This window comes from Protobothrops mucrosquamatus, unplaced genomic scaffold (genome assembly GCF_001527695.2).
Source record: "Protobothrops mucrosquamatus isolate PMUCROS unplaced genomic scaffold, P.Mucros_1.0 scaffold1795, whole genome shotgun sequence".
Lineage (NCBI taxonomy): Eukaryota > Metazoa > Chordata > Lepidosauria > Squamata > Viperidae > Protobothrops > Protobothrops mucrosquamatus.
The window spans coordinates 232214-245084 of NW_015387933.1; the positions used below are offsets into that span (position 1 = coordinate 232214).

Genomic DNA, 12871 nt, shown 5'->3' on the forward strand with positions numbered 1-12871 from the left:
TGAGCTTTAAAATTCCAGATAACCAGATTACAATTTTTTTGCTGCTATTTTTTTTGCAATATATTTTATTGATTTTTTTAAAAAAATAAATTATTTAATAATTGGTGAACAGTGTGTTGTCTGGGTTACATTTGTAAAACAATCACTAACAATTGATTTCTATAATCCATAATCCACATAATAGTTTTAGTTGATTTCCTCTTTTCCCAAAATATCCTCTTTTGAAAACATTGAGTTAATACAATTCTTATTGTTTTGATAGATAACAATTAAATATATAATTTTTCCCCAATAGTCCTAAAAATAATAATCACATCAATATAATATTTCTTTTCTATCCAATCATTCTGGTTGCCTTATCACAGAGCAGTCCTTATTTTAATTTGTTTCTCCCACCAAATTCTAGATATTCTTACTGGTTAAGATTTTCTCAAAAATTAATTACATTTAAGAATTTAACTCTATTTTTCCATATGAACCATCTCACACTTTTACATTTCTTAAAAAATAGATAAAACAGTAGAAAAAAAGAAAGAAAAGCAAGAGTAAAGAAGCATAAAAAATAACATACTACTTAAAATATATATCCCTCCTAAGCTAATATGTATTTATGAAATGGAATGTTTAAAGATTAAACATATTTTTAATTATGGTTATTTTTTTGCCACTATTTACAAGTCTAGATTTTTGTAGCTCAGATTTTATGCAACTATTGCGTTCATTCTGAAATTTTCAGCCTTAATTACTGTCCTTCTTACTTACTAAATTCAATATTATTCATTTTTTACCCACCTTCGTATATGCCACCTATTTCTTGTGCCTTTCTCTCACACATAATTTCACTGCTGCTTAAACAATTCTTGTAGCAATAAAATGTGAATTCTTGCCTCAGGCTGATACTAACAAATGAGAAGCAAACTACATAAATGCCTGATTTGGAAGGCATATTGTAAAACAGAAAAAGGAGTCTGCAAGCAGTTTATTCTATTTCTGTTTTGCATGGAGCTGGGCAGGCAGGTGTTGCTTCCAGTGCAGGACTTGTGTGAAGACTTGGATGACCTATTCTCAGCATTTTATGATCAGCAGAAGTGAAGACTGTCATAGATTATACTGTTCTTGATGGGTTTTGGAATAAAAACAGTGATATTGTAAACAGTGTCAGCTTCGGGGTATATGGGCCTCAGGACATCTACCAATTAAAAGATTTCTATTTTTATAAAGATTCAGACGGAGAGTTAGCATTGTACCTCCTACTTTTGATACCCTACCAGGGGTAGGCAATCTTGGCTCTTTTATGACTCGTGGACTTCAATGGCTGGCTCAGGAATTCTGGGAGTTGAAGTCCACGAGTCATAAAAGAGCCAAGGTTGCCTGCCCCTGGCCTAGGCCAGTGTTTTATTGAATTTAGCATAAAGCCAGCTCTGAGCATTGTTGTGTCTTGAATTATTTCTTAAGAGACACTCAAAATAAACTTACGAGAAAAAAATATGTAAAAATATATAAAACATGAGTAACTTGCATGAGTAGATTCTGGCTGCCATTTCTGTACCACAAGGCATAATTTGGGCAGAGAGTAAAATTTACAGGGAAGAAACAATGGCCAAGAATAAATCTCCTGCTTCACTTTTTTAAAGTTGATTAACGGTTTGACAGATATTTGGTACACATTGTAGTAAGTAATATTTATAATATATTCATTTTAAAGTACTTAGCCATGATTCCAACACTTTATATTAAAATGCGTATATTACAGCATTTCCCTTTCTAGGCCTTCAGTCCCAGCATCATGGATGGAGTACCCATTCTACACATAATTTACATAATTTAATTTTCAATACTGATGTGGGAATACTCAAAACAAATATAGTGTCTTAAAAATACAAAGCCATGTTTTCAATGAATTAATTACTTTGCACTGCAGAGATAAATCATAAATGCACAGTATACTGAAAAAATGGATATAACCAAGTTCTTTATAATATTCTTTAATTTCCACTATGTTTTCTGAAGACAAAAATTTAAAACATTTTACTGATGCAAGCTTGCACTTGCTTGTAGTGAAAACCATGTCATTGTTCATACATACTTTAGTTTCCAATCTATTTCTATCCAAGCTTCTGTTTTGGTAATTACAATCTATAATAATTTTTTATAATTCTAATTATAAAGGACAGTTTCCACAGGCAAACTGAGAAAATTATTGAAATATATTTACCAAGAAGTCCTATTTTTTTTCAAGGAATGTATTATTGCATCTTTATCACTATACAGTGTAACCAACATTTCCTCTAGAGGAGAAGCACGAAAGTGCAAATATTTTAAAGCTGATTTTAAAAAAAGCTGTTTTTCCAGGCAAAGATAAAATTTTACCACTCCTGTCAATCCCTGAAAATCAGGAATCTACTTGAAAGAACTAGGTTTGGACTGGAAAAATACATAAAACAACTCTCCTTGAAATGAGAGAGCAATGAAAGAATCTTCCCTGGGGAAATATTATTTTACAGAACCTTAGTTGCAGATCCTTAGCTGATGAGTAAGAGTTTGAAATCTGTTTCTGAAAATTGAGAAACTTAATTATCTTTTCATTCCTAATAATCCAGATATAAATATTATTAATATTTTCAGAAATTTTCTAATGAATAACCCTGTCAGTTTTTGTCTGTAAACTAAAAGACAAATTTGTAGGTCCTTAAGCACTATTCAATTTGTCACAATATAACAAATGTTTATGTTTTTCATTAGTTTATAAGATAATTAAAAATAAATAAATCATGGATCCACTGTGATTTTTTTTCTTTTGAATTTTTACATGTATTTATTTTACATATATTTTAATTTAGATTCCTAACTTGCAGTTAATCTTACTAAGAAATAGAAAGTCAGTTCCATGGAAATCAATAAACAAGTTACATATGACAGAAGTCCCATTGATTTTAATAGTAAGCAAAGAATTGTCTTCCAGCTAACCATCATCTTTCTAGGATTGGAAAATCTATGGGGCTGTAAACATTCTAAAGAAAGGAATAGTATACTATAACTGGGCAAGCCAAATATTTAAATAAACATGTTTTTTTTTAAAAAAGAAGTGGGATGGAGTGGTTCCTGTTCAGTGGTGGGATTCAGCCAGCTCGCACCACTTCAGCAGAACTGGTAACTATTTTTTTGTTGCCCAGGCCCAGAATGGACTTCTGGAAGCAGCATCCACACAGAGAAACAGTTGTTCACATATTTGAATCCCACCACTGTTCCTGTTACTCCTAAAAGTTAAGTTCAGGGATCTGGAAAGGCACATAGAACATATTATCATTGAATATTTTGTTAAGTATTAATGTATTATTGTTTGATTGCACTTTAACAAGGCAAATAAGGCTTTTGAAGTCTAAGTACAGTCCTCTTTATTTAGTGTATCCTGAAGGTGATTTTCTTATTTGTGCTGAGCTCTCTTTCTATTAAATATATATTTGGCAGACTCTGTTACTGTAGAAAATAATGTTTTGGAAGGGAAACAAGAATGCCAACCTCTGTCTTGCATTGAACTTCTTAGAAATCTTCTTTTGGGACCAGGCACTTTTCCATGACAGTTACTTTTGGACAACCCAGAAAGCAAATGGCAGCAGACTTGTAATACTAACAGATGAATGACTCCTACAAGATAAGCCTTCAAATGGGGCCACAGGCCTCTAAAAATCAGAAACCATTGCTTTACTCATCGACTACTCACCACATTATAAAATCTATCAAGTCAAGCAATTTAAAACATTCACCCTGAGGCAGCTGAAAAATGTAAACTGCTTCTAAGCCTGCAGGATAAATTAATTAGGAGTCAAATGTCTAAATTCCCCCCACTCCTCTTTCTCTCCATCTCAGCTGATGACTAATTCATGACATGCCAAAAGGAACTTCTTCAAGTTACATTCAGTCTGCTGAACTGGGGGTTTCCCTTCTGGCCAAAGCACAGAAATATTGTAATATTTGGCCATATGATCAATAAATTACTGTAACAACCAAAAACTAACACTTTTTAAATGAATTTTTATATTACAGAAAAAAAGAAATATTTCTACAACAGGGCAAAAAAGTTTAGAAATAAAAGACATGAAGAACAAATAATAAATAATATTTGGACTGCAAGTAAGGAATTTGTCTTCCTATCTTTCTTGCCACATAATTGTATAAACTAAACTAGTCACAAATTCTTGCTATTAAATAATCCAGTTAATTTTTGTGCATCTGCCATTAAAACTATTTTCAAGCTGAAATAACACAGCTACTTAAATAATAAATGTGATGATATGTTTAACGGTATCAATAATCCAATTATACAGGTCGATATTGGGCTCACCTAAGCTTAAATCCATCTATAGCAAATAAGTTAATCACTTCAGGGAAAAAATCATTTTCTTTTAAATCTGCTGAGAGATTGAACACTTGCATTGTATTTCCTTATTGTATTGGATTTCAACTGCTAGCACCAAATTATCAGAATAAAGTATGAACTCAAGTAACGGTAAAAAACCATTTGTCTTTCCTCATCTTTAGATAAAATGACTGTAGTCATTGACAGTCACTGATATAATTCAGACATTAGTTAAGTTCAATTTTTTTCTTTTTATTTGTGTTTCTTTGACAACACCAATAGAGGAATTGTCTTTAATTTTTCTGACTCTAACATTATGGAATAAATCACAGTGTTAAATCTTATGAATTCAAAGCCAAAATAAGCATAATACAAAAAGTATATGCAACATTCCTGTAATATTTTTCTCCTTCAGAAAAACAGCAGTGAGATTATGAGTCTGAGCTAGAATACAGGAGAACCACTAAGCAGAAAATTTCCCCTCCAGCTATTTTATTTATAATCAAATATTTGACTAAATTATTTTTCCACCCAGAGGAAGATTTATAACCTTTCTTTCCATAGCCAGAAAAGCAGCTGTGCTGAGTGCTCTGAATGAGGGAAAAAATGGCTAAGAAGAGTAATGTTTCTCCACTTCCTCACTCAAACCCACACACTACATAACTGGTTAAAGTGCTGTCAACAGCTTGCTTTTTGACTCTGATGATATACCATCCATTGTAATGTACATCAAGGCACATAAATGGTTTTACAAACCAAATTAACATTTAAGGTATACAAAAACAGAAAGAAACATTTTGTAAAATGGTAATCTGAGAAAACGTATTGTCCCCCAAAATATTTATTATCACAAAATTTGATCCTGAGGAAGTGAAAATGGATGGAAAGCTACCATACTACATAAAATTGGATTTTACTCTACCCGCGGCTGTATGTATTATATCCAAGACGATATGCTTCAGCTTTCTGATTGATCAATTCAGATCCACAATGATACGCTTCAGCTGTCTTACTGACCAACTCAGATCCTAGACTGTAAGCTGCAGATCGTTTACTGTGAGCTGCAGATTTATGGGCATGAGCTTCTGATAATTCTTGGCTGGCTTCTGTGGATTTTTGATCAGAAAAAGCTGACTCCTGACGGTAAGCTGATGCACCTCTGCGACTGTAGGCAGTAGAGCCATGTGTATACTAACGTCTGAACGCGAAAAGAAGAAAGACTATAACTGAATCACACCTAAGATCGAGAAACACTGCTATTCGAGCCAGCTTTACGACTACTACGGAGACTATCTTACCATTTCTGTAAAACCTAAAGAGGATTGAGTTAAGTGTGAAGCCTATTTGACAGTTTTCTTTTTCCTATTGATCAATCAGCAATAAGAGTTAAGATACAATATGTTTTATGTTTTAGCAAAACCATCAAATGAATATTTCTCCATGAATTTATCCAAAAAGTTCTGCCACCAAGATACAACATAAAAAACACTAACAATAGTATACATTATCAGAGTTTAGGACACAATATTCACAGGGATGTAAATAAATCTTAGAATGTGCACAAATAATGCCTTAAGAATTCCAGTTACACGAAAAATACTTTTCATTTCATATTTATGAACATCCATTATTTTTTAAACATGCAGATTCTGAAATCTGAACGTGGTTCTGTGGGGAAAAAATGGGTAATGGATATTGGTTAAAAATAAAACAAAATATCCATTTAATCTAATGTAAAATCCTATTAAATCAAAGCTTAACATAAAAAAGCAGCTCCCATAAAAGATAAGTTTTTCAGTGATTAGCTATTGCAAAACGAAGAAGCAAGATGGGAAAGTTTACATTTAAAATATTCACCATTCTAACTGTGATTTATTTATTATTTTTGTAACTGTTGGTTTTCTTTTATGAGTGTTAATCCAGATGAATGGAAACTAATATTCTCTTCTTATTCATTGGCCTTCGGAACTGAAGATTTATACAACTATGATTTTGTTCAAGAGCCATGTATTGACTCCAACATAAAATGTCATCCCACACATTTTTAAGCCTCTTGACCTTCATTTCAGTCTTTCCTCCTTGTGGACCATTGCTTAAAAATACTATTCACTCTGCGCATTGCCATCAGGTTTACCATATATAACAGGTTTGTGAGAAAGGATTTCAAAACATCTTTATACAATTTAATGGACATTAAATTAATTTTCCATGTATGGCAAAAAAAAAACCAAAACCCAACAACAAATACTGATAATCCAATTCTTCAAACTGCTTCTCTGATTATACACCTATCCAGTTGGAAGAAGGCTTTTTGAAGATGCTCTGCTGTCCTTTCTGGTGTGGCAATATGGGCCCTTTTCTTACATTAATCCTGGTTTGTGAAACTCTTGAGAGTTTCTTTAGCTTACTCTCTTTAATATTTTAGGAAAAAATGCTGAGATATCGCTTTCACCAGCCTTTTTACATGTTAGATGAGTTTATTATATATTTTGTTAATTTTAGTTTAGTAAATTTATTTTTTTTAAAAAAAGAGTGTGAATTTATTTTAATAAATAAACAACTACTGGTTGACATAGTTATTTTCACCAAAAAATATCAGTGCTAACAAGATATTATAAAACTTCTTATATTTGAATGGATGACAATAATATCTATTTTAAAAGTATACTGAAATCTCTGTGTAAGAGAATATTAGCACTTTAGTAATCTGAAAAAGAATTGAAATTTCTCATAACACAAATCCAAAAGTGTAGAGGATACTTGTTGCTCAGCTAATCTTTTTATTACAGACATTATATCTAATATGAAAAATATTTAAAAGATTTTAATAGCTAAGTTGGTAAAATACTAAGATTTTCTATTATTTAGCTTTAAGACTCCTTTGGCCTGTTACCACAATTACCAGAAATTTCCCGGCCTACTGCTGAACTCATAATAATTGGGCAAATCTAACAATCATCTGTGGAAGAATTAGAAATGAAAGAAAAAGTGGCATTTTGTCCACAGTTTAACATACATAGCAAATACATTTGAGCAATATTTATGAACACTGTAAACTTACCAGAAGCCAGATTACAGTATTTCAATCTTGTATGCGGATGAATGAGAGGAAGAGAGAAATCCAACTTAAAGATCAGTCCAGCAAAGTAGAAGACAGGACCTGTGTTGAGGATGGACTCCCAAATCCAGAACAAAAATAATGCCAGCAGTCACTGGAATGTGAAAGCAACACTCGCAACCTTTTATGGCTGCGAAGGCTGTTAAAAATAGCAATAGCAAAGAGGGAGCTAGAACGCTCACAATCTTTCTGCAAATATATGATGACAGCAGCTTTAAGCTACAACTCTTCTGTCTCCCAGTCTTAACTAAATCCTTTCTGATAGCTTAGAAACAACGTAAATGTGGTTGTGCTACATTTTTTTAAAAACAAATCTAATTTAGAAATGTGATAGCACTCATCTAGAATAGAATTGGATTTTAGCTAAATCAGTTGGTGACAAATATCTACATCTCCTTTCACATACAATGTTGGGAAACTGTGTTTTCACAAAGTTGCAGGTTTCCTAGTTGTTTCAGAGAGCAGAACCAATTAATTCTGATGTTAATCGATTTGACGTGTGCATCAGGGAAGCTGCTGTGATCATTGTTTTTGCAGTACTTCCTCAAGTTGACAGTGTGGATTCCCTCCTCATGCTGCTTCTTTTTTAAGATTCTCCCCTTCCCTCCCAAGATGACATAGTGCTTTGATTTCCCCAATTCCTCCCAGCCAAATAGATGAACAGCTTTGGCACTCCTCTAACAGTGATCTTGTGTTCTTTCTTTCTTTCTTTCTTTCTTTCTTTCTTTCTTTCTTTCTTTCTTTCTTTCTTTCTTTGTCCATCCCTTACTGCATACAGGTAAGCCTGCACAGAGAAGAGCAAGAATGGGAGTGAAAAGTTGGCTGCCTTCTGGTTTTGGCATTATACTATTGGTTGGAAGAAATGTTGGTCAGTACAAGGAGAATAAAAGACTGTTGCTTGGTACTATGCAGTAGTACCGAAATGATAATGACAATGGCTTACAGAACAGAGCTAAAATCCTTACTAGGATTTTAATATTTTTTTCAGTGTGAAAGCTGAGGTTCACAGTATCTGTTAACATAAGGTTCCAAATTAAGAACATAGTATCAAGTAAAACAATTTCATTAGGAATAAAAACAAATTAGAAGCCTTAAATCAAAGGTTGGACGGTTTATTTGTAATTAGACAAAATTCAGCTATTTCCTGCTTTTTTTAAAAAAAAGAATTGTCTCAGAAGGATTTATTTGAAATTATTTTCTAAACTGTCAAGTCCAAAACAGCTTGACAGTACCTCCTAACACTAGATCTGGAACACATACTCTGAAAGACAGATACATTGAAGTAGATCATAATTGTGATAATTATTATCATCATTATTGAGTTTACCTATCTGATTAAATATGTCAGGGCACTATGCTGCAGTGATAACTCTTCCAGTGGCTGGTCCAGCAAGTTTGTCAGGCTGGCTTCCCCCACACACACATTTTTTAAATGATTTTGCAGCTGATCCAACACTGTCTCATTAAATCAATGAACTACTCAAAGCCTAGAAGATCATATTTCATCCAACCCTTACATCTCCAAGGCGTTCTTTCAGTTTCTGCTCACATGGCAAAGCTGCCCACATAACTGCAAAGCTTCACTTCTTTTTTTTATTTTTAGGCACCTTTAAACTGTAAAATAGGAACATTCCTTCTTTATTTCTGTGAAGTTGAACTATCGGTTCTTCCTTGTACAAAGTTTCCATGGATCTACAGAGGAATTTAGGAACCAAAGAGCCCTTTGTTCTGCTGTTGCTTTGATTATTGTAGCATAAGATCAACCATGCTACATTAAGGGGAAAGGAGAAAGAGTTTGCTTTAATATTAATATGGGAAAGGGATGAGAAAGCAAAGTACGGAGACCAATGAAGAAACAAATATCCCTAAAAAAGAGCCACTGGGAGATCATTGCTTGCCTTTCCTGCTTGGATAGAAAAGATGGAAAGGACAAGATTCTTTCCACACCACACCCACCCATGTTCCATAACACAGCACTCACTGCCCCAAACACCCAACCACATTCAGTAGCTCCCAGATGCAGCACCCACACGCCAGAGCACCTCCCCACAGCACCTGAGCACATGCACACATGCATGACCTACTGGTCTGGTTGTCTGGGATTTCACTTTTTCCCACATTGCAGTCACATGAGATCCTCACTTAATGACCCACACAATCCTGGGATTATGATAGCAATCATGCCTGCTGAGGCTTATGGTGGACATTCAATAAAGCATGACATGGAGAAAGATTCGTATTTTAATACAGAAAATTCTTAAAGTAAAGATAAAGATGAAACCAGTAGCTTTTCTTCTGGGCTTAATGGAAAAAGACTTGGGGAAAAAAACAATTGGAACTCTGATCTTATATATATGTTGACGGCAGCAGGACTATTGTATGCACAAAAATGGAAGGACATTTCGATTCCCACTATAGACGAATGGCTACAGAAGGTGATGGAGTTGGCAGACATGGCTAAATTGACTGGGTGATTAAACAAAAGAATATAAGTACTTTTGTTTCTACATGGAGACCACTTCTGGACTTTGTGCTTGAGGTGGAAAAAATGAAACTTTGATTTTGGATTTTACTGATTAGATTGATTTCTTGCTATAGAAATGGCTAGTTTATACTATTATGGAAAAGTAAAAAGTTGAGCCTCGATGATAATATTTTATTGTACTGCAACAGCGGGAGTCGGAAGTCAATATCTTTTTTTTTCTTCTCTCCTTCATCTTCCTTTGCCCTTTTCCATCCTCACTGTGTCCTACTATTTGCTTTGTATTTTATATTTTATTCTATAATTTAATAAAATGCATAATTAAAAAAAGACTGCTGAGATTGCTATCACTAAGTGACGCAATCACATGATATTACACTTTTATGACATCATTTAGTGACAATGGAAATTCCAATTTCAATTCCAAATGTCATTGTAACCTTAGGACTACCTGTAGCTGAGTCTCTTTTATTGGGTCTTTAGCAAAATAAACACTAATGAAACCTTGGGAAACCCGATTTAGTTAACCTTTTACATTAAAAAAAAGTTTAATAAAAAAAGCAGCTGGCATGATATAAACAAGAGTATTTAAAAAACAGCTGGCATGATATAAACAAGAGTATTAATCTCTCATGTCATCTTTATTTCCATATAGTATACTTTCCATCTCTTTGTGTTTCTATTTATATAGCTGACTTCAGTTTAATGAAGTTTCTTTGACAAATGCTTTAATGTCTAAACACAAATGAATATTTAAAACTGGAGTCAAACATCCTTGAAATTTGATTACATAACTAAATAACATATTTGGTCCTTCCTCTGTAATGGTAGAATAGATACTAATAATCTCAGTATGAAATATTTGGGAAGGCCTTAAAAATTTGTACTAACTTACAATAGGAATGTTTCTAAAATGTAACATTTCAAACTATTGAATACATATTTTTGGGAAAACAAACTTAGGGGCATTTAGTAAAAACATTTTGATCTAGGAAGGAGACAGTTCATGTTCATTAGCAAAATATTTCCATTTTATTTAGGGGCCCATTCTTAGCATATTACATGTATGATTATAATCACAGATGAGATTTATAAAGATTCCTTCAATTGCTTTATCTGAATATTTTGTGAACCTATTTTCTTTTTAAAGGGTCATAGTTCCCTGTAAACTAATATAGCTCACCACATGAAATTCATTCCCAGGTTTCTAGATCCCTAAGGGAATTACTGTTTCATATGATGCATCATTAGTTAAATATTTACATTTGTGGTTTTCAATCAACCTTCTCTCTGACTAAGAATTGTATTTGGGGGATATTATTGGTACTTGACAATACTGCCATTAACTACAAGAGTTTTATATAAGTTTTATATATGAGTTATATGTTTCAGTATATTCTTTATATACTGGATAAAATGTATATAAATGTAGAATCCTATCTACATTTAACTTGAAAATAATTCCATGTAAATACATGATGATTTGCCTTATAGGTTGATATATATAAAATAGTAGGGAACTGATCTGACTTTTTAAATTATTTTTTAAAAATTTCCTAATTTTCTTTCAAATAGTAAAAAAAAATAAAAAATAACTTCAAATATAGTTTTTAAAACGGTCTTTTGCTCTCCAAAATTACTTAAAATGATTGTCAACTGCTTCCTGTTGCCTGTCTTTTAAAATCATAGTGTTTGGATGACAGATTTATCCAATAGAATTATGATGTCAGTACACTTGCCAACATGTAATTTAGCTACACAGTAAAAGTATTTTAATCATTATATATTTCAGAAAAATGATTATAGTAAATTAGGTAATGATTTCATAGTCGAAGAAAACAATTGAGATATTCATTGCTCTGTCACACTATGATTTCCATCAATCAAATATGAGCATTTGTATAGCCCATGAAAATGGGTTGAGATTTTTCAGCATAACTATCAGCTCTTGCGTCTTTAAATCTCTGGATTTACAGTTACTGATGAGTTGATGGACTAGTTTGGTGTGCTGGAATTTTGAGAGCAGACTACATGAGTACTCTTAAAAAATAACTGATGTGGAAGAGAAAGGCTTTGTTTCATCAACACTGAATAATTGAATAAAATCACATATTTAAAGCCTTATAAAAGACTAGGCCAGTGATGGCGAACCTTTTAGAGACCGAGTGCCCAAACTGCAACCCAAAACCCACTTATTTATTGCTGGGTGCCAGGTGGACGTCGCCCACTGGGTGGACGTGGCCCACTGGGTGGACGTGGCTGTGGTGGTCATGGCAGATTGGGTGGGTGTGGCCAAGGTGGGCATGATTACCTCAATGTTGCTCGTGGGGAGGGTCGCCTGTGGGGGCTGGGCAGGGTTGGGGGAGATCCAGGGGGTCTCTGGCAGGTGGGGCGATAGGCAGGAGACTCGTGCTGCGGGGTGAGGCGAGGCAAGGCAGGGCGGGGGTGCCATTGTCACAGGGCAAGGTGAAGCAGGGACCGGGGTGGCTGCTTCCTGACACCATTGGCCTCTGCACACAGAGGCCAGTGAGCGCATGGGTGCTGGGATACATCCGGCCATGTGGGACCTCGGCAAGTTAGCGGGCAGTTGGTTGAAGAGGGATGGTTGCCATCTCCAGGGCATGGCGTGCATGCCCACAGAGAGGGCTCTGAGTGCTGCCTCTGGCACATGTGCCATAGGTTCGCCACCACTGAACTAGGCTCTCTTCCTAGTCCCTGACAGATGGCATTCCCTTGTAGACAGGACTAGACCATGCCTCTCCTGCTATACCTAATGGGAGATCTAACTGGGCAGACAGGATTCCTCAAATGAATGTGGAGGAACTTGATTGAGGCATGGTGGAAATGTTTAGGAAAAGGTTCCCCCAGCCCCACCCTTTATCATGTGAAATGGGAAGCAGATCCTCAGGGGAAA

At 34.4% G+C, this 12871-nt stretch overlaps 1 protein-coding gene across 1 annotated transcript in view; it reads right to left on the reverse strand.

Moving 5' to 3' along the window:
- MYOM1 (myomesin 1) overlaps positions 1-12871 on the reverse strand; it is a 78036-nt gene that overhangs the window by 61619 nt on the left and 3546 nt on the right. Inside the window, exon 2 of the mRNA XM_015823190.1 lies at positions 5280-5548. Within this exon, the coding sequence (XP_015678676.1) occupies positions 5280-5548 (269 nt within the window). The remainder of the gene's footprint in view (positions 1-5279; positions 5549-12871) is intronic.